Genomic DNA, 26,839 nt, shown 5'->3' on the forward strand with positions numbered 1-26,839 from the left:
TGGAGGCTAAACAATACGTTACTAAATAACCAGGAGATCACTAAAGAAATCAAAGAGGAAATAAAAAAATACCTAGAGACAAATAACAATGAAAACACGATGACCCAAAACCTATGGGATGCAGCAAAAGCAGTTCTAAGAGGGAAGTTTATAGCAATACAATCCTACCTCAAGAAAGAAGGAAAATCTCAAATAAACAATCTAACGTTACACCTAAAGGAACTAGAGAAAGAAGAACAAACAAAACCCAAAGTTAGTAGAAGGAAAGAATCATAAAGATCAGAGCAGAAATAAACGAAATAGAAACAAAGATCAATAAAACTAAAAGCTGGTTCTTTGAGAAGATAAACAAAATTGATAAACCTTTAGCCAGACTCATCAAGAAAAAGAGGGAGAGGACTCAAATCAATAAAGTTAGAAAAGAAAAAGGAGAAGTTACAACAGACAACGCAGAAATACAAGCATCATAAGAGACTACTACAAGCAACACTAAGCCAATAAAATGGACAACCTGGAAGACATGAACAAACTCTTAGAAAGGTATAACCTTCCAAGACTGAACCAGGAAGAAACAGAAAACATGAACAGACCAATCACAAGCACTGAAATTGAAACTGTGATTAGAAATCTTCCAACAAACAAAAGCCCAGGACCAGATGGATTCACAGGCGAATTCTATCAAACATTTAGAGAAGAGCTAACACCTATCCTTCTCAAACTCTTCCAAAATATAGCAGAGGGAGGAACACTCCCAAATTCATTCTACGAGGCCACCATCACCTTGATACCAAAACCAGACAAGGATGTCACAAAGAAAGAAAACTACAGGCCAATATCACTGATGAACATAGATGCAAAAATCCTCAACAAAATACCAGCAAACAGAATCCAAATACACATTAAAAGGATCATACACCATGAATAAGTGGGATTTATCCCAGGGATACAAGGATTCTTCAATATACGCAAATCAATCAATGTGATACACCATATTAACAAACTGAAGAATAAAAACCATATGATCATCTCAGTAGATGCAGAAAAAGCTTTTGACAAAATTCAACACCCATTTATGATAATAACTCTCCAGAAAGTGGGCACAGAGGGAACCTACCTCAACATAATCAAGGTCATATATGACAAACCCACAGCCAACATCATTCTCAATGGTGAAAAACTGAAAGCATTTCCTCTAAGATCAGGAAAAGACAAGGATGTCCACTCTCACCACTCTTATTCAACATAGTTTTGGAAGTCCTAGCCACAGCAATCAGAGAAGAAAAAGAAATAAAAGGAATACAAATTGGAAAAGAAGAAGTAAAACTGTCACTGTTTGCACATGAAATGATACTATACATAGACAATCCTAAAGATGCCACCAGAAAACTACTAGAGCTAATCAATGAATTTGGTAAAGTTGCAGGATACAAAATTAATGCACAGAAATCTCTTGCATTCCTATACACTAACAACAAAAGATCAGACAGAGAAATTAAGGAAACAATCCCATTCACCATTGCAAGAAAAAGAATAAAATACCTAGGAATAAATCCACCTAAGCAGGTAAAAGACCTCTACTCAGAAAACTATAAGACACTGATGAAAGAAATCAAAGATGACACAGATGGAGAGACACATACCATGTTCTTGCACTGGAAGAATCAATATTGTGAAAATGACTATACTACCCAAAGCAATCTACAGATTCAATGCAACCCGTATCAAATTACCAATGGCATTTTTTACAGAACTAGAACAAAAAAATCTTAAAATTTGTATGGAGACACAAAAGACCCCGAAGAGCCAAAGCAGTCTTGAGGGGAAAAAACGGAGCCGGAGGAATCAGACTCCCTGACTTCAGACTATATTACAAAGCTACAGTAATCAAGACAATATGGTACTGGCAGAAAAACAGAAATGTAGATCAATGGAACAGGATTGAAAGCTCAGAATAAACTCATGCACATATGGTCACCTTATCTTTGATAAAAGAGGCAAGAATATACAATGGAGAAAAGACAGCCTCTTCAATAAGTAGTGCTGGAAAAACTGGACAGCTACATGTAAAAGAATTAAATCAGAACACTCCCTAACACCATACACAAAAATAAACTGAAAATGGATTCAAGACCTAAATGTAAGACCGGACACTATAAAACTCTTAGAGGAAAACATAGGAAGAACACTCTGACATAAATCACAACAAGATCTCTTTTGACCCACCTCCTAGACTAATGGAAATAAATACAAAAATAAACAAAAGAGACCTAATGAAACGTAAAAGCTTTTGCACAGCAAAGGAAACCATAAACAAGATGAAAAGACAACCCTCAGAATGGGAGAGAGTATTTGCAAATGAATCAACAGACAAAGGATTGATCTCCAAAGTATATAAACAGCTCAGGCAGCTCAATATTAAAAACACAAACAATGCAATCAATAAATGGGCAGAAGATCTACACAGACATTTCTCAAAAGAAGACATACAGATGGCCAAGAGGCACATGAAAAGATGCTCAACATCACTAATTATTAGAGAAATGCATACCCAAACTACAATGAGGTATCACCTCACAGCAGTTAGAATGGGCATCATAGAAAATCTACAAACAACAAATGCTGGAGAGGGTGTGGAGAAAAGGGAACCCTCTTGCATTGTTGGTGGGAATGTAAATTGATAGTAGCCATTATAGAGAACAGTATGGAGGTTCCTCAAAAAACTAAAATAGAATTATCGAATGACCCAGCAATCCCACTACTGGGCATATATCCTGAGAAAACCATAATTCAAAAAGACACATGCACCCCAATGTTCATTGCAGCTCTATTTACAATAGCCAGGTCATGGAAGCAAACTAAATGCCCATCAAGAGATGAATAGATAAAGATGTGGTACATATATACAATGGAATATTACTCAGCCATGAAAAGGAATGAAATGGGGTCATTTGCAGAGATGTGGATGGACCTAGAGACTGTCATACAGATTGAAGTAAGTCAGAAAGAGAAAAAGAAATATCGAGTATTAACACATATATGTGAAATCTAGAAAAATGGTACAGATGAACCAGTTTACAAGGCAGAAATAGAGACAGAGATGTAGAGAACAAACGTATGGACACCAAGGCGGGGAAAGCGGGGTCGGCAGGGGGTGGTGGGATGAATTGGGAGGTTGGGATTGACATATACACACTAATATGTATAAAATAGATAACTAATGAGAACCTGCTGTATAAAAAAATAAATTCAAAAAAAATTTAGTCATTTATTATGTAATGATAGAGGTTTATTGAAATATAATTCATATACCATAAAGTTCAATCTTTTAAAGTTTATAATTCAGTGGTTTTTAATATATTCACAGAATCATGCACCTATCACCACTCTCTAATTCCAGAAGATTCTCATTAGCCCCCCCCTCCCCAAACAAACCCCATACATATTAGCAGCCACTCTTGATTCTCTCCTCCCACCAGACCCTGGTAACCACTAATCTATTTTCTGTCTCTACAGATTTACTTATTTTGGCCATTTCATATAAATGCAATCATAAAATACGTGGCCTTTGTGTCTAGTTTCACTCACTTAGCAAAATCTTTCCCAGGTTCATCCATGTTGTAGCACACATCAGAACGTCATATTCCTTTTTATGGCTGAATAATATTCCATTGTATGAATGTAACACATTTTATTGATTGAATCATCAGTTGATGAACATTTGAGTTGTTTTCACTCTGGGGCTATTATTAGCAGTGCTGCTATAAACATTCATGCACATGATTTTGTGTGAACCTAATTTTCAATTCTCTTGGGATATACCTAGGAGTGGAAAATGGTACCACTGTGTTTTAACATTTTGAGGAACTGCCAGACTGTTTTCCAAAGCAGGTGCTCCATTTCACACTCCCATCAGCAATATATGAGGGTTCAAGTTTCTCCAGATCTTCACCAACACTTGCGTTTTTGATTCTAGCCATCCTAGTGTGTGTAAATTTTGATTTGATTTCCCTAATGGCTAATGATGTTGAACACCTTTTTCATATGCTTTTTTACCATTTGTATATCTTCTTTGGAGAAATGTTTATGCAAATCCTTTGCCGATTTTTAAAGTGGGTTAAATGCCTTTTTGTTGGTGAGTTATTAAGAGTTCTTTCTACATTTCGGATACAGGTCGCTTATCAGATATCTGATTTGCAAATATCTTCTCCTGTTCTGTGGATTGTCTTTTTCTTGATGGTATCCTTTGAAGCACAAAACTTTTTCATTTTGATGAAAAATCTATCCATTTTTTCTTTTGTTACTTGGCTTTTGTCACATCTAAGAAACCACTGCTTAATCCAAATGCATAATGATTTCACTTACATTTCTTCTAAAAGTTGTATAGTTTAGTTCTTACAATAAGGTCAATGATCCATTTTCAGTTATTTCTTCTATATAGTGTGAGGTTTGGATCCAAACTTCATTATTTTGCATGTGACCATTCAGTTATCCCAGCACCATTTAATTATCTTGGCACTCTTGTTAAAATCAATTAATTATAAATATATGGGTTTATTTCTGGACTCTCAGTTCTATTCCATCTATACACCTATCCTTGGGCCAGTAACACTGTCTTGATTACTGCAGGTCTGTAGTCAGTTTTGAAATCAAAAGTAGAAGTCCTGGAACTTTGTTCTTCCATTTGAAGATTGTTTCAGCTATTCTGGGTCCCACAAATTTACCTATTAATCTCAGAATCAGCTTGTCAATTTGTGTAAAAAGGTAGTTGACTACGTCTGCATCTCTATTCCTGCCCTGCAAATAGGTTCATCTGTACCATTTTTCTAGATTCAACACGGACACGTGGTGGGAGGGAAGGGGCGAATGGGATGAATTGGGAGATAGGAATTGACATATATACACTACCATGTGTAAAACATAGCTAGTGGGAACCTGCGGTATAGCACAGGGAGCTCAGCTTGCTGCTCTGTGGTGACCTAGATGGCTGGGATGGGGGGTGGGGTGGGAGGGAGGTCCAAGAAGGAGGGGATATATGCATACATATAGCTGATTCACTTTGTTGTACAGCAGACACTAACACAACATTGTAAAGCAACTATACCCCAATTAAAAAAAGAAAAAGAAAAAAAAACACAGAATGTTCTTTGTGGGGAAAAAAAAAGTAGGTGAGATTTTGACAGGGACTGAATTGAATCTAGAGATTAATCTGGGGAGTACTGCCATCTTAACAACATAAAGTTTTCCAATCCACGAACATGAGATATCTTTCCACTTAAGTTCCTCCAATGATATTTTAAAGTTTTTAGTATATAAGTCTTATACTTCTTTGTTAAATTTATTCCTATTGTATTCTCTTTAATGCTACTTTAAGTGGAATTGTACTCTTAATTTTATTTTTGGATAGTTAATTAATGTTAATAAGGTTGATTTTGGGGTACTGATCTTGTATCCACCAACCCTGCTTAACTGACTTATTAGTTGTAATAGTTTTTTGTTGGTTCCTTAGGATTTCTACATACAAGATCATGGCTCTGCAAACAGAGATAGTTTTACTTCTTTCTTTCTAAGCTGAATGCCTCATTTCTTTTTCTTGCCCAATTGCCCTGGCCAGAGCCTCTAGTAAAATGTTGAATAGAAGTGCCAGGAGTGGACATCCTGTCCCGTTCCTTGTCTTAGTGGGGAAGCATCTATTCACTGCTAAGTATGATAATAGCTATGGGTTTTTCATAGATAGCATTATTATCACACTGAGGAAGTTTCCTTCTATTCCTAGTTTTAGTGTTTTTAATCATGAAAGGGTATTGAATTTTGTCAAATGCTTCTTTAAATATCCACTGAGAGTATCATGTGGCTTTTGTCCTGATTGCTTTTCATATATTAAGACAACCTTGCATTAATCCTATTTGATCATGGTGCATAATCCTTTTTATATGTTGCTGGATTTATTCTGCTAGTATTTTGTTGAGGATTTTTACGTCTATATTCATAAGAGATACTGGTCTATAGTTTTCTTGTGATGTCTTTGTTTGTTTGTTTGTTTTGGGCCACTCTGTGCCACATGTGGGATCTTAGTTCCCTAACCAGGGATCGAGCCCATGCCACCTGCATAGGAAGCACGGAGTCTTAACCAATGGAGCGCCAGGGAAGTCCCCAGTTTTGTTATCAGGGTAATATTGGCCTCACAGAATGAGTTGTAAAGTTTTCCCCTCTCTTTTGCTTTTTGGAAGAGTTTTGAAAGGATTGGTGTTAGTTTTTCTTTAAATATTTGGTAGAATTCACCATTAAGTTATTTGGGCCTGGGCTTTTCTTTGTGGAAATTTGTATTGCAATTACTAATTCAATCTCTTGTTTTATAGGTCTATTCAGAATTTCTATTTAAGTAGTTTATGTCTTTCTAGGTATCTATCCATTTCATCTAGATTACTGAAAATTATTGATTTTTAAACATTTACTTCTATTGTTACAGAGTTATTACTCATGAGTGCTAATAAATTTTCAGTTATGTCTCTGGTTTTCTAGGGCGAAATCAATGCAGAAAGTAATGCCTTTGTTATACCATATATACATGTATATGGTATACAAAAAATATGTACCAACTACCTTTCCAACCACCATGGAGATAATAAAAATGGTTTGCTTCTTTGATTAATATGATCAGTCATAATCATTGATTTCCTAATGTTGAATCATCTTTGCATTCTTAGACTAAGTCCTACTTGGTAATGTTTACAAAGTCTTCATTACAGTGCTGGTTTAGATTTGCAAACTCATAAGTGAGACTGTGTGCAACATTTATTGTGTGCTTTTGTCTTATTTTCTTATGGTTCTTTTAAGTTTAAAAAATAAATATAAAATATGGGAGGGACTTCCCTGGTGGTGCAGTGGTTGGGAATCCGCCTGCCAATGCAGGGGACACAGGTTCGAGCCCTGGTCCGGGAAGATCCCACATGCCGTGGAGCAACTAAGCCCACGTGCCACAACTACTGAGCCTGCGCTCTAGAGTCCGCAAGCCACAACTACTGAGCCTGCATGCCACAACTACTGAAGCCCACGCGCCTAGAGCCCGTGCTCCGCAACAAGAAAAGCCACCACAATGAGAAGCCCACACACCGCAATGAAGAGTAGCCCCCACTCACCGCAACTAGAGAAAGCCCGCACGCAGCAACGAAGACCCAACACAGCCAAAAATACATAAATAAGTAAATAAATAAATTTTAAAAAATTAAATAAAAACTTGAGTGCTAAAGTTAAAAAAAATTTTGATTAGAATCCTAACCGCACAACTTGCTACCTGTATGTCCTGGGCTTTTCACACCTTCCCTATGCATTTCAGAGCCCCATGGGCATCAAATAAGCTGACTAATTTTTTCAATAAACAATGAAGAAAGGGTGGATCACATTAAGATTTCCAATAAATGGTATGTTATATGATCATCTAGGTATAATATCGTATGCCATCTTCTAGAGTCAAAGGAGCCTCTGAGAATTTTTAAGAATTATCTTATTGACTTTGTGAACTATGCTAAAGATTTCTTGCTATTGCCTCTGGTTATGTCCATTTGGGTATTTTCAACTTCCATTCCTCAAATATCTAGTGCTTAAAGAGACATCAGGAAAAGGATACCTTGACATTAATTTTTGCTACTAAGATCATCAGTGGTTCTTGTAGAGCAGGAAACCACACTCAGGCATAACCTGAACAAGGCTGCCATGTTCTGATTCCCATCAAAGGTCGACCCGCCACCTCTTCTCTGGATCACGTCTCCCCTCCCGTTCTCGTTGATGTCATTCCTGCAACTATCCTCACTCTCTCTTGCAATGTCAATTTCTTTCCATATGGACTGTTCTTAACATGTGCAAACATGCTCTAGTATCATGTGACTTTGACAAAATAAGATAAAAAAGCTTCCTTAACTCCACATGATCCATTAGCTATTATGCTATTTATCTCCTCCTATACACAGCAAAACTTGACAAAATTGTCTATTTCCATTGTTTCATCTACCATTCAAATCAGTTCTGTTGTCTTCCAATCTTACCCTGTTCTGGTCAAGGCCATCAATAGCTTCTCTGTTACTGAATCTAACAGTCACTTTTCTTTCTTCGTCCAACTCAACCTCTGAATAGTATTTGGCTCTGGTGACCACTCCCTCCTTGACATTCTGTATTTTATTCCTTAATTAGACAAAATGGGTACCAACTAACTTGAAAATTCAGGAATCACTGCCATTGTCCTGAAAGTCTAGCCAGCCACAAATTAGAATGTTCCTCATTGAGAGGTGTAGAGATTTTGGGGTCATTTCATTAATCTCGCAATAATGTGGGCCTACATTTTACAGAGATCCCACTTTCATCGAATTATGCCAAGGCTGCTGTTATTCATGTACTGCCCCTTGCTAAGGATTCCACAGTGGTTCCTATGAAACCACTACAAAATCCAAACTCCTTCCCTGGCCTGCAGTGTCCTGTGACCAGGCCTCTGTCCACCTCTCCCTGGAAGCTCCTTTCACACTGGCTTCCTTGTTACTCCGTGTTCTTGCTATTCAGATCAAGGCTTGGACGTCACTTCCCCAGAGAGGTCCTTCCTGACCATGCCATCTGAAGTCACCCTCCAGTTACTCTACCACCTCATCTAGTTTTATGTCTGGTATTTTACTGTTAACTCATATGTTGGTTTGTGGTTTACTGCCCCCCTCACTGGAATTGTAGGTTTCAAGAGAGTCTGCACTTTAATCGATCTTGGTCCCCTCTGTATCCAAGCCTTTACTGCAGTACCTGCCATAGTGTGGGCTTCAATAAACATCCGGTTAATGAATGGAGGTCTACAGGTTGTGTAGCAGTTGAACCACAACAAGGGATGGTAAATGATAAAATTCTAATGTTACCAAAGTCCCAAATATGAGGTATTCCTGGAAGAGTTGCTACATATTCTTTTAAAAATTGATGGGGTATGAATACATTAAAAACAGAACAAAATAAAACAAACAAACAAAAACCTAACCAAAACAAGAGCCACTCTGGAAATCAGTCTTCAGTAAAGTGAAAAATAAGCTTCAAAAGGCAAAATATTAGATATCACACCAAAGTAAAAGCATTCCAAATTGTAGGATGTTGTGTTCACCAAGAGATGAACTATGATGGGCTATGCTCTAAGCCTATCAGCTCAAGGTGCTATGCAGTTATGAAGGTCAGCAAGATTCTGGAAATAACCAGGAAATGAGTAGAAAAAGGGAAAAGATTCTGTCTTTGTACAGTGGCATGCTATGCCTGTGCCTATAGTCCTAAGGATGGTTTCAGTTGTTATATATCAAAAGTGACATAATGGAGCTGAAAAACTTGGGGATAGGAATCTAAAAGGAACAGTTGGGGCACTGTATAAAGGCAGAACTCAAAAATGAATCTCCAGACTCAAAAGATTTGAGGATGTATGATTTCAGTGTATGAAATCATGAAAAGCATGAGAAGACAAATCATCTCATTTTTACCAGATCCCAGGACCTCAGGAGAAGAATATCAGGATAAACTGACATTTTTAAAAGGAAAATTTCAGATAACAAAAGGGAAAGGAAATATTACTTTATAAGTTTATGGACTGCATTATGCCAAGAAATATAAGAAATGAAAACACCTACATTTGTATAAAATCTATTAAAGCTTCCATATCTATTTTAAACATTCTGAACCCCACAGAGATAAGTATTTTTAATTATCATCATCCTATTTTAGAGACTTGGGAACAGGCTCAGAAAGTCATTCAGCTAACAGAAGTAGAATTTACACTCTGTTCTGAACTCCAGTTAAAATTTTTTTTTCTTCTTCTCTATGCTGCTTCTAGGGATTATAAAATTTTAGGGTTCAAAGAGAGTTTAGAAAATTTGCTAGATTATAATTTTATAAGGAGTCACAAAGGAAACTGCAAGAGAACATATGAACCTTTCAGACTGACGGGAGGAGTGTCAGCCATACGTTTCCTCCTCATAGGACAATCCTGGGCTAGACAGCTCATTAATCTGCTCCAAGGTCATGGTTTTATATTTTAGTATATATACTCATAATAACTTTATTTTACACATATAGTGTATATATGTAAATATAATAAGCACATCCTTTCTCAATAATATATTACTATTCACTTTGTTGTACACCTGTAACTAATACAACATTGTAAGTCAACTATACTCCAATAAAAATGAAAATAAATAAATAAATAACATTCTATATTCCTTGAAAAAAAAATATATTACTGCTGTCAAGATTTCACAGTACTCTCCCAGAAGTGGGACACAATCTGTGGAGAAGACATCAAGCTATTTTGGGTTCAGCCACGAACCGCTACTCAAATTGCCCATCTGATTTTCTCCCAGGCCAAATAAAACAAACAGCAGCCCTTATACAGAAAAGCCTATGTCACTGAGGTCTTCAGTTACTACTTTTCTACAATCTTACTTGGTACCGATGAAGGGTCAGAAGAAAAGAACGACAACGTCTATTCACTGGACACATCTATGCCATTATACCTTTAATTACAGAAATCATTACAGGCAAACAACTTTTTAAAAAGCTTATTCTCTCAAACTAATATCAGTGAGGACCAGGGAGGGAGTGGGAAGGACAGAGAACCAGACTGTCGGAACTTGGATCTAAGCCTCAATCATCTTGAACGGACTGTGACATGTCATCACACCCTTCTAAGCCAACAGTATTTCTAGCTGCAAAATGTCTGGTCTGGACAGATCTCTAAGCTCTAAAATTAGATGATTCTCTAATTCAAAGTCCATCACCAACTTGTCTTTTAAGGGATATTTGATATTTCTGCTAATTAGGATGCAACAATGTCCTTCATCCTCCCATGACTAAGACTTTTGCCAGCGCGCCTGCTTGTAGCCATCACCGTCCTTTGCCACAGCTGCTGTAGGAGCCAGGAGTACACAGCTGCACCTGGAGGGATGCTCCCAGGAGCACCCAGTCATGCCCTTCCCAGATTATATCTTCCAGGTACTCCTCTTTGAGCTCTTGATATTAACACACTCAGCAACATAACCACATTTTCTGTCATCTTCAGCAGCTATTAAATATCTTTCCTGTTAGAATATTGTTTTTACACAATAATCACAAAATCATTCCAGCTCTGTTTTCGCATTAAGCCCCGTCTTTCCTGGAACTGATCTCACTGCAGAACTGCATATGTTACCAAAGCCCAAACCTCATGCTGAAGGCAGTATTTCCCTTTGGGAAATCAGGGCTTCCTAACGAGGAAAGTGAGGCTGCAAAACACAGGGTTACGTATTTCCAACACATCAGCAGAAATCGCTCTACCTACACAAACAGAAGGCTTGAAGAGCTTAACGGCAACTGTGAGATAATAATGCTTTGAAACATTAACATTTGAAAGGAATTTAAAATCCCAAACTTCAACTGCATTTTTCTAATACAACAAAAATATGCTGAAATTGGTAGTAGCTCTGTGCTGTTTTTATAGGCATCTTTCACATTCCTGGCATGAACAGCAGCTTCATAGCTTCAGTTACCACAGTATTATTTAACTCTGTGAAAGTGAACTTAGAACACTGTCTACTTCACCTGCCCCAAATCACAAATGCAAAAATAAAGATCTGCAGTTCAGAAACATGGTTTCAGCTGAGCTTCTTGCCGGGAATTTCCACGGTCCTCAACTGGGCTTCCTACTTCTTCTCACTGCTTGGAGTTATGTCAGAAACTTTTAATTCAAATTTTAAATGAGTCTCAAAGACAAATAGCTTTCAAACCAATTCCTTGAAGGGGAAAAGGAGTTAGAACCAGCAGGAAGATTTCAACTCCCGCAGACCTAGACACAGAAGGCTTCTGTGGCTTGTGCCGAGTGCTGAAAGCATGCTATCCGTGCCCTTCTCCACAGTCAGAGGAAGCTGTCAAAGGACATTTTCATCACCTTTCTTTTATAGAAAAAGAAATAAGCCAGCAATCATTATTCCGGCAGATGGATTTTTAAGAGTATCAGCAGATATATTAAAAATCCTTGTTAAACCATGTGGCTGGGCTTTCATCTGATACATGCCCTCAAGTTTTACTGATTCATATGATATCAAACCTTTTTAAGAATCTTATACGGCTGCAGCAAATTGCAGTTAAAGATACCAATGTTCCCTGTTCACAACCTGCCTTCAAAACCCAGGAGTCCTTTTTAAAAAGTAATGTTACCTTTAAATCAGATTTTTATTAAGAAACTTGCAGAACAATGTTAGCAGTGACACCTTCCATAGAGATAATCGATCAGATATTAAGATCAATGTACTGAGTTGATTTAGTGCTTCTTCATCAAAAAATCATGGAAGAATGAAGACTGTTTTCCTCTATCTTTCAATAGGAAATTTCAATGTAGTAAAAATCTACATACCAAATAGCCCTTGATTAAGATTTAGGTACCCATATTTTTATTTAAAAAGTAAATTTTAGAGAAATAATTAGATGATAACAGATAGAAATACATGATACTCAGAACAGAGCTGGTACTTTAAGAGTGGTATTTGTGAAAATAATTTTCATAGAAATTAACTGCAACTCTATCTGTGTTGAAAACTGGAATGCAAAGCACGCTAAAGTCTAACTGGACTGTTTACAGTTGTTTTATTCAACGAAATCATAATTACCCTGTAACTTATCATCTTGCATTTGAGTGCTTTAGGGAAAAATATAAAACTCCAAATGTGCCTATGGATGCAGACAAAGATTCAGTCAATTGAAACAAGAAAGAAATGGCAGAAATACGAAATCATCGTATTGGTTTGAAAGATTTCTTTGTAGCTGCTAATTGACGACCCAGAGCTGGGTGTTTGGTTTCACTTCTAGTTTCTAACACCAGTGATTTCCTTTAGGGTAACGTGCTCATCAAATTTTACCCAAACAAGCTGCCTGACATATGCAGCTTCGTACCGTAAGATCTGGCTTCTACGTGGGAATCATGAATGAAGGAAGGGGGAGAGGCACTTGGAGCGCAGGCAGGAATGGTGTGCAGGACAAAATGTCACTGGCTCCCAGGGAGTCTGATACTGAAACTGGCAGCGAGACATACCGAAGGCTGAAGGCCTAGAATAGAGCTGAAGTTAGAATTTGGCATTCCAGACAGAGAAGGACAAGGAGGCACTGAAAAGCCTTTATTACACATGAAAAACAAGGAAGAAAGGTACATATGAAACCCATTCTGAAGGGGTCAGTTTTCTCATTAGGGTGATCAAAATAGAAAGTTCTGTAAAGCTGCAGTATCAGAGGATATAAACAGTTTCTCTGTGTCTCCATTCAGGTATTTTCACACATTTGTTTGTATTACCTCCTCTACTTGAATGGACAAAAAGTTTTTTCTTTAAGTACTGAAATTACATGTGTGACTATGTAAAAATGCAACATTTAAATTAAGAAAAGCTTGAGGAGAAGGTAAGAATCTGAAAAGATAGATTTCCTATCTAATTTCTGTGGTTACAGGCTAAAGAAACGCCCATCTTTAGGTGGCACAGAGGGATGTCACTTTGTTTATTAATCAATGAAAAACCAATAAACCAACAACTACTTATTGAGGAATATGATTTTACTCTTAAAGGACCAAGGAATTTAGTTTTGAGAGACCAGAGAAACACACATGGAAAAACTAGCAAAAGTACAAAACAACTCTAAGTGTTAACCTATGAGACACAGAAATACTAAAGGAGTTAGTTCAAAAATTCTGCCCAATAAACTCCCCCAAAAGAGTAATCAATATTAACAAATGAAGTCAAGTCAAACTTGCATGGTCATTTCCAGTCCTCAAGGACCTTGACCTCTAATGTTGAGGTTACAGGTACTCAATGACCTTAAGACTTTAAGAGGGAGCACACAGAGTTTGTTGAAGGAATGGGCTGGAAGGTGGCATTGGAGATGGTCCTCAAAGGAGGCATTCCAAGCAAAAATGGGGAATTACAACATCTGATGAAAGATGAGTTTGGGCAAATGCAGGCTATGGGTAGGGGAGTCATGGGGGTAGATGCTAGAAAGGTGGTTGCAGCCAGACTGTTCAAGGCTTTAAAAGCAGCAGCTTAATTTAATTTGGTAGGTAGTGGGGAACCAATGTTTATTTCTTGGCACAAGTATCTTTAGAGAAGAGTCCTAAATTGTGCCATTTTAAAGCTCCAATTGTAAGAACATATCTATTTTAGGGACAAATGAGATTACAGATTAGTAAACTAAAGCTGTCCATCTACAGGTGAATGAATAAAGAAAATGTACACACACACACACACACACACACACACATACACACACTGGAATATTACTCAGCCATAAAAAAAGAATGAAATAATGCCATTTGCAGTAACATGGATGGACCTAGAGATTATCATACTAAGGGAAGTAAGTCAGAAAGAGAAAGGCAAATATCATATGATATCGTTTACATGTGGAATCTAAAATATGACACAAATGAACTTATCTATGAAACAGAAACAGACTCACAGACATAGAGAACAGACTTGTGGCTGCCAAGGGGGAGGGAAGGATTGGGAGTTTGGGATTAGCAGAGGCAGACTATTATATATAGGATGGATAAACAAGGTCCTACTGTATAGCACAGGGAACTATATTCGACATCCTGTGATAAACCATAATGGAAAAGAATATGAAAAAGAATATATATATAACTGATCACTTCATTGTACAGCAGAAATTAACAGAACACTGTAAGTCAACTATACTTCAATGAAGTTTTTAAAGAAATCCCTAAAGGTTATAAACTTTTCCCAATTTTTCAGGGAATTTCTACTGAATCATTGCTCATATCATTCTATCAACAGTTCTATATGCACTATGTGAACTCTGGGTATCATAGCTGATGAAGAGGCTTTTAGTATAGTGGAAGATGCAGTGGTGTGAACAGACCAGCATAAACCCGCAGTCCATTTCTACACTATGGACCACTCGCTCAGGTTGCCTTTTGAATGGCTAAAGTCACTGTCCCTGGGACTGAGAGCTGCAGGGCTCTTCCCAGATCAAAGCCATTTCACCTGCTTTCCAAGGCTTGCAGGTGAGGGTTTCTTCTCTACTGCCACTCCCCATCACATCCAGTCTACTGGCTCTCACCAATACCAGTACCAATACCAATACCATCCCCTATTTTCCAGAGGTAAGCACTCTTCCCCACAGCTCCCTGAGAAGAGGCCTAGAGGCCACAGAAAGCCCAGAAGGCCAGGGGTGGTACCAAAGGTGGTACCCCAGCAATTACAGAGGAACTACCACGTAACATTCATGCAGACTGTGATACCTAAGACAGTATTTTTCTATAAGAAATTGCTTTCTGTATATTTTGCTGGTTAACCCCAGAACACTTTGCTTTTCTAAGCACAATTCTAGTATTAGGAGGAACCCAAATTAGTATGAGGACTGTATAAGTATTTACTTCTGAGATTCAATCACATGATCACAGAATAAACAGAAAGACTGGAATTTAACTTTAGTTAAAAAAAAAAAAGAACAAAAAAGGCAGGAAAGGAGTTTTTTTTAAAACACTGAATTTAAACACAATTATGTGTAATTTTAAAGTTGCCATACACCATGAATTGTCATACAAATGTAATCTAAAAGAAATCATAGTGGAGAAATGATCCTCCTTATGGAGGATGTCAAGAGAAACTGCAGGAAATTGTGCTGTCATGAGTTTCACATTTACATGCTTCTTATTGTCAAATAATTTGGTCATAAGAGCTTATGAGTGTTGATACTTGGATAAGAACAAACTTGCAAGGGAGGGGACAAATAAAGAGAGGTAACTTGCAATCGGCCTGAATTATGTCATGGTTACAGGGTGGAAAAAAATCCAATCTGCGGAGTGATGGTTATTTTAAGAGGTGCCAAGCAATTCAATTCTTCTGTTTCCAGGTATGTAATTCTAACATGCCCAAACATTTGACAGTGACTTCTGACACTCCTTTTTTAATAGTGTTTACAGGGCTGATAAACTGTAAATTTAAAACACAATTTGGGAAAAAATAGGTTAGAAAAAATATTTCCTTTTGAAGAACAGTAGAACTCGAAGATGCTTGGCTTCATCATCTCAGTTGTGTAGACACTGGACGGCCTACTACTGCTTCAGATATTCAGAGCACAGACTGCCCATTCGTGTTATAAGGCCATCTGATGGTGAGACAGGCTGGAGGACCAGGACTTTTTGTTCAGGGACCTTGCTCCACCTTTGCTTTGCACTGGGGAAAGCTGAGAAAAAGGATCTTGAATGCTCTGGATACAAATGTGTCAAAGGAGAACTGTGGTAGTAAAGGAAAGGGTCCTAACTCGGTATAGTCTGTATTGCTTTTCGTACCTAGCTGTATCCCCAGATCCTAGCCCGCCTTCTGACACACTGTAGGGACTCAGTAAATGTCTGCTGACTTTAGGAATACATAAAGCGATATGTTAGAACATCAAAAAAATATCTGAATAGTACCTTTACTTGAAATCCCCAACTTTCTCTTCTCAGCCTGAATCTTATCTGTATGAAAAACCTCGTTAGGAGAGCATTTCAATTAAGCTCCATTTCATAAATATTTATTGACCATCCACTAAATCTGCACGGCTGTTTGGCCAAAGACCCAAGAAGCTTTTCTAGGCTGACATCATTTCCCCTTTCTTCGAATACTACGGCATTTATTACCTGCCACTTCACTGCCCCCTCTTCTGCTGCCTTGAATCCTAACTTAGGTTTCAGAGTCTCATGTGTGCATGTACGTGCATAAAATGCTGCACCTTCTCTCTGCCTTGATCAAACGTTTTCTGCCTAAAATGTCGTTTTGCCACCTTTTACATTTGAACAGAAATTTCTCTTTGTTAAGTTTAGCCCAAACATCACCTCCTCTGTGTTTTTCTGTTCCCAGTGCAGAATTAACTGTTTCACTATAACAGCTACAGAAGCCCAGCAGTAAGTTGGACTTGCATTTTAATTAGCGATCTCTCTTAGCTGACTGCTGGGTAACTCTTTAAGACCGGGAATGGGGTACAATTCGTCTCTCTACTGGGCTGGCACAGTGTCCACTATAACTATAAACCACTGGCAGCTCTAGAATTTCCTCTATGGCAAACAGATACGGTAATAAGGGGACAGAACTGGATGGGAGACAGATGACTATTCTTAAATGTTGCACCAGCATGTCCCTTTGTACAAGACTGAGAAAACATCAACTTTTCGTATGAAAGGAGTTGGAGAAGTACTGACAGAGGTGCTCAGCACAGCTACAGCAAACCAGGTTCACTGCACAGGATGAAATACGTGGGAAACAGTGATTCCTTGAGTCGTAAATCCTTTGGGGGACCAAGCTGACAACAACGTTATCCTAGAAGATGTTCTTTTTTCTCAGTAGCATAGATATTGAAGAAATGAGGATGTTAATTGTCCTCTAAGGTCCAAGCTTATTAAAATAAGCCTGGGTTCAGCGTGAGGAAAGGGCCACATTCTTGGGCTTCAAATGTGCACATGTGTCTCCAAGGAGCCATTATTTTGGTTACTGTTCCACTGACCAGGGATTATCCTGAGAGAACCGAATCGCTGCAGGTGGCAAACTTTCAGAGCCCCCTCATCTTGCTTGGAGGGCAAGAGAGTTTAGAGCAGGAGAGGAAGCAAGAAGAACAGACAGAGAGAAGGGGAGCCTCTTCCCCCACCCACTCTCAGCACGTAGAACTTGATAAGAGCGGGAGCAAGTGTATGTTTCTACTAGCATCTCGGCTACCTTTGGTAAGAAAGTTCTTGATGATGATACTAGGTCACAGTGTGCCATCAGCCGAATTACCAGATGTGTCTCATTACCTCAATTAGTAATTTAAAGGGTGGGGATGTGGACTTCTAACTCCTCTGTTCCTAGAGATGTTCAGTGGGCTCCTGATAAGTGGAGATGGAAAAAAATCAAAAACGTGCACACGCACACACCCCTCTTCCACATCTACAGCGGCTGCACACACGACGAACAAGGAGAGCGTAAGGCTGTGATCCAGGGAGGCCCCAGCTAGCATCAGCCGTGAACACTTGGCTTCTCTGGGCTTTTATCCTCTTATATAAAATAGGAATAAAAAAGTCCTATTCTTCTTCTGCACACAGTTGTTATAAGAATTAAAATAAATAATAAATATAAAAGCACAATGAAAATGCTAAAGGACGATACATAAAAGTTGAGGTCCTATGACATCATTTTGCCCCTAATGTACAAAACCATGTATTATGTGGCTGGTTAAAATAATTGGAGCTATAAAAATGAAGAGGATGGAATGGGATTGTTTCAGCTATGAAATATGAATCTCCAAAATGCATGTTTGAGATTCAAAGGGCAAAGAACCAAAGAACAAAATGAGGTCCTGGGCCTCTCCTGCTAGCAAAGAAAGGGGATGAACACATTCCTAAGATCCTCCAGTTTATCTACTGAAAAACATTTGAGGGCTTCTCCAGTCCTTAAGTCTTTTCCCCAGATAAACATATGAGGTGCTTAAGTAATCACAAATTCATTTATAAAAGGAAATGACTATTTTCCACCAATTTTCTACTCTTCCTGTTAAAGTCTTTAGATGGTAAAAACTGAAGGGGAGAAAAGGGAAAGAAAAAAAATAGCAATATAAATACAAAATAATGTTTCATAAAGAATATATCCATCACATAAAGTAATAACATCTTTAGGAAAATCAAAATAACTTACAATGTGTTGGAACATACCTTTCTTTTTCCTTAAGATACTTGTTTTTAAAGATCTTGGTGAATGATTTCAAAATAAATGTGTCATCATATGCTAAGCATCTTATCATAAAGCAAAGACAAAATCAGACGAGAAGGAGCTCTAAAGGTTTCTGAAATTAGAATTATGAATCACAAAACCCAACATGTCCTTGGGCTCCAGCCCTATGATTCCCACACCCTTCACCAATATTTCTGGGGCCGTTGAGTCAGGGCTCCAGGCATAACACTAACGGAGGCAATGTTGGGGGTTTGGAGATTCATTCCTTGGTCTAAGCCCTATACTCTCATCAGTATCATCTTCATCACCTGGACACACCCTACACTTCTTTTGATGACCTGCCCCCAGTACAACAATTCTCATTTCCAGACTCACAACCACGGACCCATTCATGGTTTTGGAGCAGGTGAAACCTGGCAGAGTCTTACTATAGTAGATTAGAAGAAAAATAATCTGAACCCAAGGGGAGACTGCATGATAAAGATTTTGCGCATTAGTGATATACGTAAGAACCCTGAAGACAGGATTCATCTATGTCATCTGGGAATTTTCCCAGATAAGGGAAAACAGTAAAAGATGAAAGTCTAGGATTTAATTAAGGGTACTGGCTTGTATAAATTCCTGCAATTATTAAATTTTGTGACTTTATTGAGAATTCTCAAAGGCAATCATTAAAATTTCTAATAACATGTCACCAGTTTGCTTTGTTCCTGTTAAGACACAATATTAAGCTCATAGTGATTACATGTTTCTTGATTTTTTGTTAGTATATAAACTGCCAGTCTTCATTCCAGGTGATCTGTTTTCCCTGTTTTCCTTCCCCTAGTTTATGGTGTTCATCTCTACTTAGGAGGGATTCCAGTAGAAATGGGTAAGAAAAGAAACGACACATCTGTAGGTCTGTCCCTCTGGAAAATACTAACGGAGTTGCCCGACACCTATTCAGTTAGAGGCCTGTCCAGTTATTGTATCACTGAGGACTGGCTTTACGGAACTGAAAATATTTGTTGCATTTCTTCCAAAGAACCGAGCAAGTCTATGGTTTCCGAGAAAATCCCAGATGTACGCACAGTTTCTTCAAAGAAATCGAGTAAAAACCATTTTCACATACTCATATGATATCATCCGGAAAAACTCTACATTTCTCTTAGAGAAACAACATACTTCACGTATTTAAGGGCTGGACCTAATAAAACACACATTATCCTGCGTCCTGGTTACTCCATGTGACTCAAGAGGAGGATTTCTGAGGTGTTTCACAAACTTTGGCCATTCTTCAGCCATTCTAAGGCAGCACCTACTAACTCCCAAAGAATCTGAAGGAAGGTGTTTCTCCACAGACTCGCTGTGTTCCCCACCTCTCCTTTGTAAGCTCAAAGCTCTTCCAAATCAGCCCTGGCCACAGTGTGCTTTCTAGTTTTCTGCAGGACACTGCCCTGCCGTACTGAACTCTTAGAGGACCACGACCCCATCTTATTAATCCAGATCCCAGGAGCCTAGGCCAAAGAAGGGCTCAAAACATGTGTAAATAAAAGTAAATTGATTGTCAGAACTTAACACAGTAATGAGACAGATGAAGAGATGGCTGACTGCTTTCAGCATCAATACATATACGTGCGTGTGCGTGTGTGTGTGTGTGTGTGTGTGTGTATCAATGCATATATCATCTATGTAAAAAAGCAAAATTTATAGGGGCAGTTGGATAAATGGAGGTGAATGCATACATTTTTTCCCACTATGGTATTTAGCATTACAAAATGCAGTAAACCACAACAGAAACACCAATTTATGTTTACTTTTGGTAACAAAGTAGCAAATATCTATAAACAAACATGTTTAGAAGGAAAAATATACTACTGTATCCCATATTCTGCTCAAAAAATAAACTCCCTTTCGACAGGTACATTAGTGGAGACACAGGAGTGTATTATCCACTGCAACAACTGAACCCAATGCTGGACTTCCCTCCCCACCTTTTTCCAGCTCACTTTTTGCCCACCCCCCCTGCCCCGCTCGCCAATTAGTTGAGACCAAGCAAACGGATTGTAAAATTAACTTCAGCAAAATAAAATCAGAGAAAACCTGTCAGCAAAACCCCTAAAACCCCACCTCTCTACATAGTACATCGCAAATATGAACAATATTCCACTATAATACAATTACATCTGTAACAACAGTAACACAATCCAAGATGACTTAACTTTCTGAAAGCAAATAACAGTCTATGATTTTATAAAGCTAAGTAAGCTCTGGAGCTACCAGACATCGACGAAATATCCTTACTTGGTTTTAGTTCAAGAGAGCCAACTCTCTTGAGAAGGTCTACTAAATTTAGACTCTGAGCTGATTTCATCACTAACCTGTCCTCCTGACAGAGGTCTCTGTGGACAGGAGGAAGAAGGCATGGGGACCCCATACTAGGGTGAGATCAACCTATTTCACAGGCACAGATGGCAGCCAAAAACATCACAAAGCACGCTCTGCTGGGCTCAGAGCACCTATCCTACAGGTCCCAGGCACGGCTGACAACCACACCTCTGAATCTTGCAGTGTTACTGTAAAGCCTAGCCCCTTCTGGGAGCCATGAAGGACTGAGAATTGTCATTTTTGACTATGATATGACCAGCTGTATTCAGGAACTTTCCTGGAAGAAGAAAACACCAAAAACTTGATCCAAGACAAAGCTTGAAACAATGTGGAGAAGCACAAAATGAAGCTGAATCGAATCCTGATTTTTCTTTTTTAAAAAATTATTTATTTATTTAATTTATTTTGGCTGTGCCAGGTCTTAATTGTGGCATGCAGACTCTTAGTTACAGCACGCATGCGGGATCTAGTCCCCTGACCAGGGATCGAAGCCGGGCCCCCAACATTGGGAGCACAGAGTCTTACCCACTGGATCACCAGGGAAGTCCCTCTGTCTTTTTTTTAAATGCTAGTCAAGAAAAGATCTAAAAATTTCCATTATAAAAAAATGGTTTCATCCAAACCAAATTTTATTCAAATACTAAAATGAAAATCACTGAGCTGTTATAACTAGCCTAGTGACAGTACTGGAATCTGAGCATCAGTGGTTTGCTTGTGCTGTGGACAGAGCAGGGAAGAGGAAAGGAAGGTGGCACAGAGAGAAGGGCAGGCTGCCTCTCTAGCCTCTCTCTCCCATGCATGGGAGAGTCGCTCGTCAGGTGCCCACTGGCCAAGCTCTGGCAGCGATCCAGCAGTGGACCAATGGCTCTGCTGCCTGCATCCCAGTTGAGGGGAGAGGACTGGGACACAGAAAAATGGATGTCAGAAAAAAGTTTCCAAGGAAATTTGTATGTTAGAGCAGAGGATGGGGGGTGAAGAGGCAAAGGAAAGATACATTCCTTCCACTCCCAACCAACTCCTTGCCTCATTTCTTTTCACCCTTCTGCTCCAGATAGCTCACTACCTTTCCTATCATCTCCAATATGGTACCTCGAGTCACTAAAGTGGATTTATAACCATACTGCCCATTCTCTCTCTCTTTGAGAAAAATTTTTTATTTAAAAATTTTCATTTTTTCTCTTAACTATATGTCCATTCTCTCTCTTGAATCCCTTATAAAATATCTAGTAAACTGGTTTGAGCCGGTACTAAAGCAAACCCAAAATGTGTCACCCCACAAAAAGCCCTAAACATTTTATTAGGCAATTGAACTAAACACATAAAATATTTTTAAGCCAAACAAATCTGGTATTTCATGTGGTTCAATCCCCCATCCCAACGTGGGAAATCCACAAATATTCATTTTCAAATCAAATGTAGATGAGCCGTATACTGTCATATTATTATAGGCAGTATTCATACCCATTGACAGCCTGTTCATTTATACAGTCCAGCTTTTCACTTGAAACATAAAGGTTGCTGTTCACAAGAAATGAATGCGAACTAAATATGCATATGACTGTATGACCCAGATTTCATGTCCAAAGACAATTTCATAAGGTTACATCCTTGGGATAAAATTAAGAGGAGAAAAGAGTGAGTCAGTTTCATTCTTTTGCAACTTACGGCAACGTGTTTCTAAGTGTTAAACCTCATACCATCTCTCCTTTAAAAAGCTTTTAAAATGCTTAGATGGAAGCAAATGAGATGTTATATAAAGGTAGAAATTTCTGCAGAAAAAGGCACACACACGTGAAGCAGTATTTCAGTTCTTTATGAGCTAAAGGAAGCTGATGTTAGTTTTAATATTAGCTGGAGGGCAATCTCTTAGCTGGAAATTTTAAAAAAAGAAATAGGAAATAATGCAAATGGGGGAAAAATGCCAAAGGGGGACTGCTAGGATTGGAACATAAACATTTAGGAAAAAGAGTAAGGAACAATTTTATTGAACAAGAAAAAAAATCAGTTAAATACGTGAAGGTATTTTGTGTATGTCTTTCCACAACACACTGCTAAAATAATATCACACAGAGTAAACTAAAGAAATTAAAATGAAACTGAAAGGAAAAGATATTTTCCAAGAAATCTGACTGACTACTCATTAAGTATGCTGAGGATAAATCATTTAGGTCACCAATATTTGGTTTTGTTCTTATCCTAATAGCATTGTCCTAGCTGCCTTCAATGTCTTCTAGAACAAAGAAGGGTATAAATAAATAAATTCATAAATAAATAAAAAGATAGCACTTCCTGCTAAATGCAATTGCTGAAGGCAAGGGAAAAGTCACAGACTAAATTATGAATGAGGAAATCGTGCCAGATAAATTTTGGATGTTTTAACTTTACTTTTAGTGGTTTGGAGTTTCTCTGAGATGCACAGCAAGCTCTTGGCTGCAGCACAGAAGTACTTGGGATGCGTGTTAGAATGCACACTTTAGGCTTCACACATCCAGAGACACTGATTTAGAAGGTGAATGAACCCAAGAACCTGCATTCTTAAGCAGCTTCTCAGAAGATTATAAATGCACATGGTCCGCAGTTCACACTCTGATGAAACTACTGCCGAAAATAAAAGACATGTCTCTCTACTGTGGACATTGACATGTTTTTGAGCCAAAAAAACCCACAGAAAAACAAAAAAATACCCAAAAAACAAAAAACCAAAACAAACAGAAAAACGTATTTCAATAAAGAAAACTTCAAATATAATTTAAATAAATATATATTTAAATATTCTTCTGAACCATCAACCTTGTAACCTTAGGTAACTAGTGAGTTATCCTAACGGAAATTATCTATTCTCATGATCAAAATGGTTTCTACAGGTTTCATCAAGCCACGCTGGATAGCAACATAGCTACATACGACTATAAAATGCACACCAATGCTTTCTTTAAGGAAACTGTACAGGAACTCTTCACAGATGCTACCAAAATTTTTGTTGAATTCGGCTTATGTGAAATTTGAAAGATATGCAAAGAAATTTTACATATTTATATAAATAAGAGGTACATATACATGCACACATACACTCCAGCATTATTACTACTGTATCTAAAAATTCGAATTTGCTTCTCATTTCATTTGTCAGCAAAAACTCCCCAAGTGCATTACATAGGAAGCTCCTCATGGGCTCCTTCAACACTTTAGACCAATGACTGGCAATTTTCTCTGTGACTCTTTCTTATCTCCTTCCTTCCTGTGTCTCTTTTTCTTTGATAACCAACCCCATGACCCTTATCCACAGGTACATACAGCCACTTTATGGGAAAGATACACAGTTTTGTCTTTGCCCCACAGCAGTTTCCAACTGATTTTCATTCATCCCAATATGACCATTTCTGACAGAAGAGTATGTGTCAGGCCCTATGGAGAAACGGACCCACAAGTACAATATAAAGTGGTGCTCGCTATTAACAGAAAAGGGCTAATAACAGAAAACACTCAGGGTTGCTTTTCCTCCAGCAAATTAAAAATAAAATATTAGGGCTTCCCTGGTGGCGCAGTGGTTGAGAGTCTGCCTGCCGATGCAGGGGACACGGGTTCCTGCCCCGGTCCGGGAAGATCCCACATGCCACGGAGCGGCTGTGCCCGTGAGCCATGGCCGCTGAGCCTGCGCGTCCGGAGCCTGTTGCTCCGTAACAGGAGAGGCCACAACAGTGAGAGGCCCGCGTACGGCAAAAAAAAAAAAAAATTAGAGAGCTCCAGAACACACAGCAAGAACGGCACCAGAAAACTGGTGGAGTTTTGGTGACTGAGTGGAGATTTGCAGTTGAGGAGCATGCAACAGGGGCTGTTTCTGTCAGTAACTTTTAGAAGTCATTTCGAGAGGCCAACAACACATATCTGGGGTGTCGTCATATTCTAAGTCAGCGTTTCTCTAGCTCGTACTGCAGGGCAAAGAACTGGCCGGTTAGCATCCATTATTGACCTCACAAATCACAGTATTGATATTAGAGGCCTGGGCGCAGAAAGGGTGGGTGAGGCAATGCCTAGGTTCTGGCCACGCTCACCTTCTTGCTCATGAGAAAATGGTGATGGGAGAAGAGGTGTCAGTAGATGGGAAGCTTGTCTGCTAGTCGATTCTAATCCAGTCTAGATGTGGAGAGTGGAGAGTGTCTTCACTGGGGGGCTGGATTCGGGCACATCTGAGAGTGACTAGTGCGGGCGCTCCAAATTCTGATGGCACCGCACGAAATCCTTCTACACATGACCCACTGAGAAAGCCAGCAGAACGCCCTTCTGCTGCCCCAACACCACTGCACCAGCTCTACCTGATGACTATTTTGTACCTATCATGTCTCGTGGGATTTCACATGAATACATTTCAGTAATATTTTCTAGTAACACCATTTCCAGTCAGAGCCAGAGGCAGAGAGGAAATCTCTTACCTGTTAGTTCACAAGAAGAAAATACTTCCTGTTCCCAAAGGAAGACTATTTCTTTGATAAATACTCTAACCTAAGAATGAATTACTTTACTAGTGACATGTTCTTTAACAAGCCCCTACTTTATCATTAAAGTCAAATCTTTTTTTTTTTTTAAAACAAGTTTAGCTCAATATGCATTCCCTGCAGACCTACTTTATAGCAGGCAGGCAGGGTGCCACCGCAGACACATGACAAAGGATGAAACACAGTCCTGTCCTCAAGGGCTCTGGGTACCTTCAGGGGAGTAAGAGCTGGACCTTCCAACACAGTGTGGCATGCATTATTCTGCAAGGGTGGGCACAGTGCTCCATGAACACTGTGGAGCCTGGGAGATCTGGGGAACCCTTCGGCAGGGGGGGGTCACAACCGAGTTGGATTTTAAAGTGTGAATGAGATTTTACTGCAAATGAAAAGAAGGGCAAAGGGAGCCTGAAAAAAAGCTGTGGGACGCAAAAGGGAAGGAGTCTTTAGGGAACAAAGAGTACTTTGTGGGACTGAGGCACAGGGGAGAGAGATGTGGAGGAGGATGACACCGAGGAGACGGGTTGCAGCCAGAACAGAAAGGACCTTATCAGCCACATCAAGGAGTGGATTTTATCCTGTAGGAAGGACAATGTGGAGCCTGGAAGGTTTTTAAGGAGAGGTGTTGCAGGACCCAATCTGCATATTAGGAGGAGACATGTGGTGGCTGACAGGGGGTGATGGAGAAGAGGCTGGGAGACCAGTTACAGAGCTTAAGCGAGACCATTCATAACATGCGTCGTGGAGAATCGATGCTCTTAGGTGGCCATCATTTTCGTCATATGTTCTTCAATTATATCTGGGCTTTCCCCCTTTAATTATATATCAATACGGATACATATATTTTTTCCTATCCAAAATACATCATCTGTGGTTCATAAAATCACATTCCACACGACAGGGAGTAAATGTTTATGTAAAAGGATCTCTTACCTGAACAAAGCTGTTCCACTTTCGTGTAGTTTAGAGATACTATGTCATTAACCCAGGCAATGATGTCATGTCGGCTCATAGTCTCCTGGGTTATCGAGGTAGAATACACGTTGACTGCCATTCCCCAGCTAGAAAAAACAAACAGTTTATTTACCTACAAGGAAAAAAATTAACTCAGAAAGATGACAGACATCCATTCAAGCTCTGGATCCCTGACAGAGCTCTAAGGCTTGTAAAAGTCCTGCTCTGGCTAAGCCCTTTCTCTTCCCTTTGTCTCTCTTCTATGTGTTTGCTATAATATGGTTAAATCTCATATATTGTTCGTGC

At 38.9% G+C, this 26,839-nt stretch overlaps 1 protein-coding gene across 4 annotated transcripts in view; it reads right to left on the minus strand.

The window, feature by feature from the left end:
- MAPRE2 (microtubule associated protein RP/EB family member 2) overlaps positions 1-26,839 on the minus strand; it is a 160,834-nt gene that overhangs the window by 43,354 nt on the left and 90,641 nt on the right. For 3 of the 4 annotated variants that reach the window (XM_029219249.1, XM_029219250.1, XM_029219248.1), the window contains one exon: positions 26,513-26,640. The exons of the other annotated variant lie outside the window; for it this stretch is intronic. In XM_029219249.1, coding sequence (XP_029075082.1) covers positions 26,513-26,633 — 121 coding nt within the window. In that variant the 5' untranslated portion in view covers positions 26,634-26,640. The remainder of the gene's footprint in view (positions 1-26,512; positions 26,641-26,839) is intronic. 4 annotated transcript variants of the gene reach the window in all.

Source organism: Monodon monoceros, unplaced genomic scaffold (assembly GCF_005190385.1).
Source record: "Monodon monoceros isolate NGI ecotype Baffin Bay Population unplaced genomic scaffold, NGI_Narwhal_1 Super_Scaffold_1, whole genome shotgun sequence".
NCBI classification, from domain to species: Eukaryota; Metazoa; Chordata; class Mammalia; order Artiodactyla; family Monodontidae; genus Monodon; species Monodon monoceros.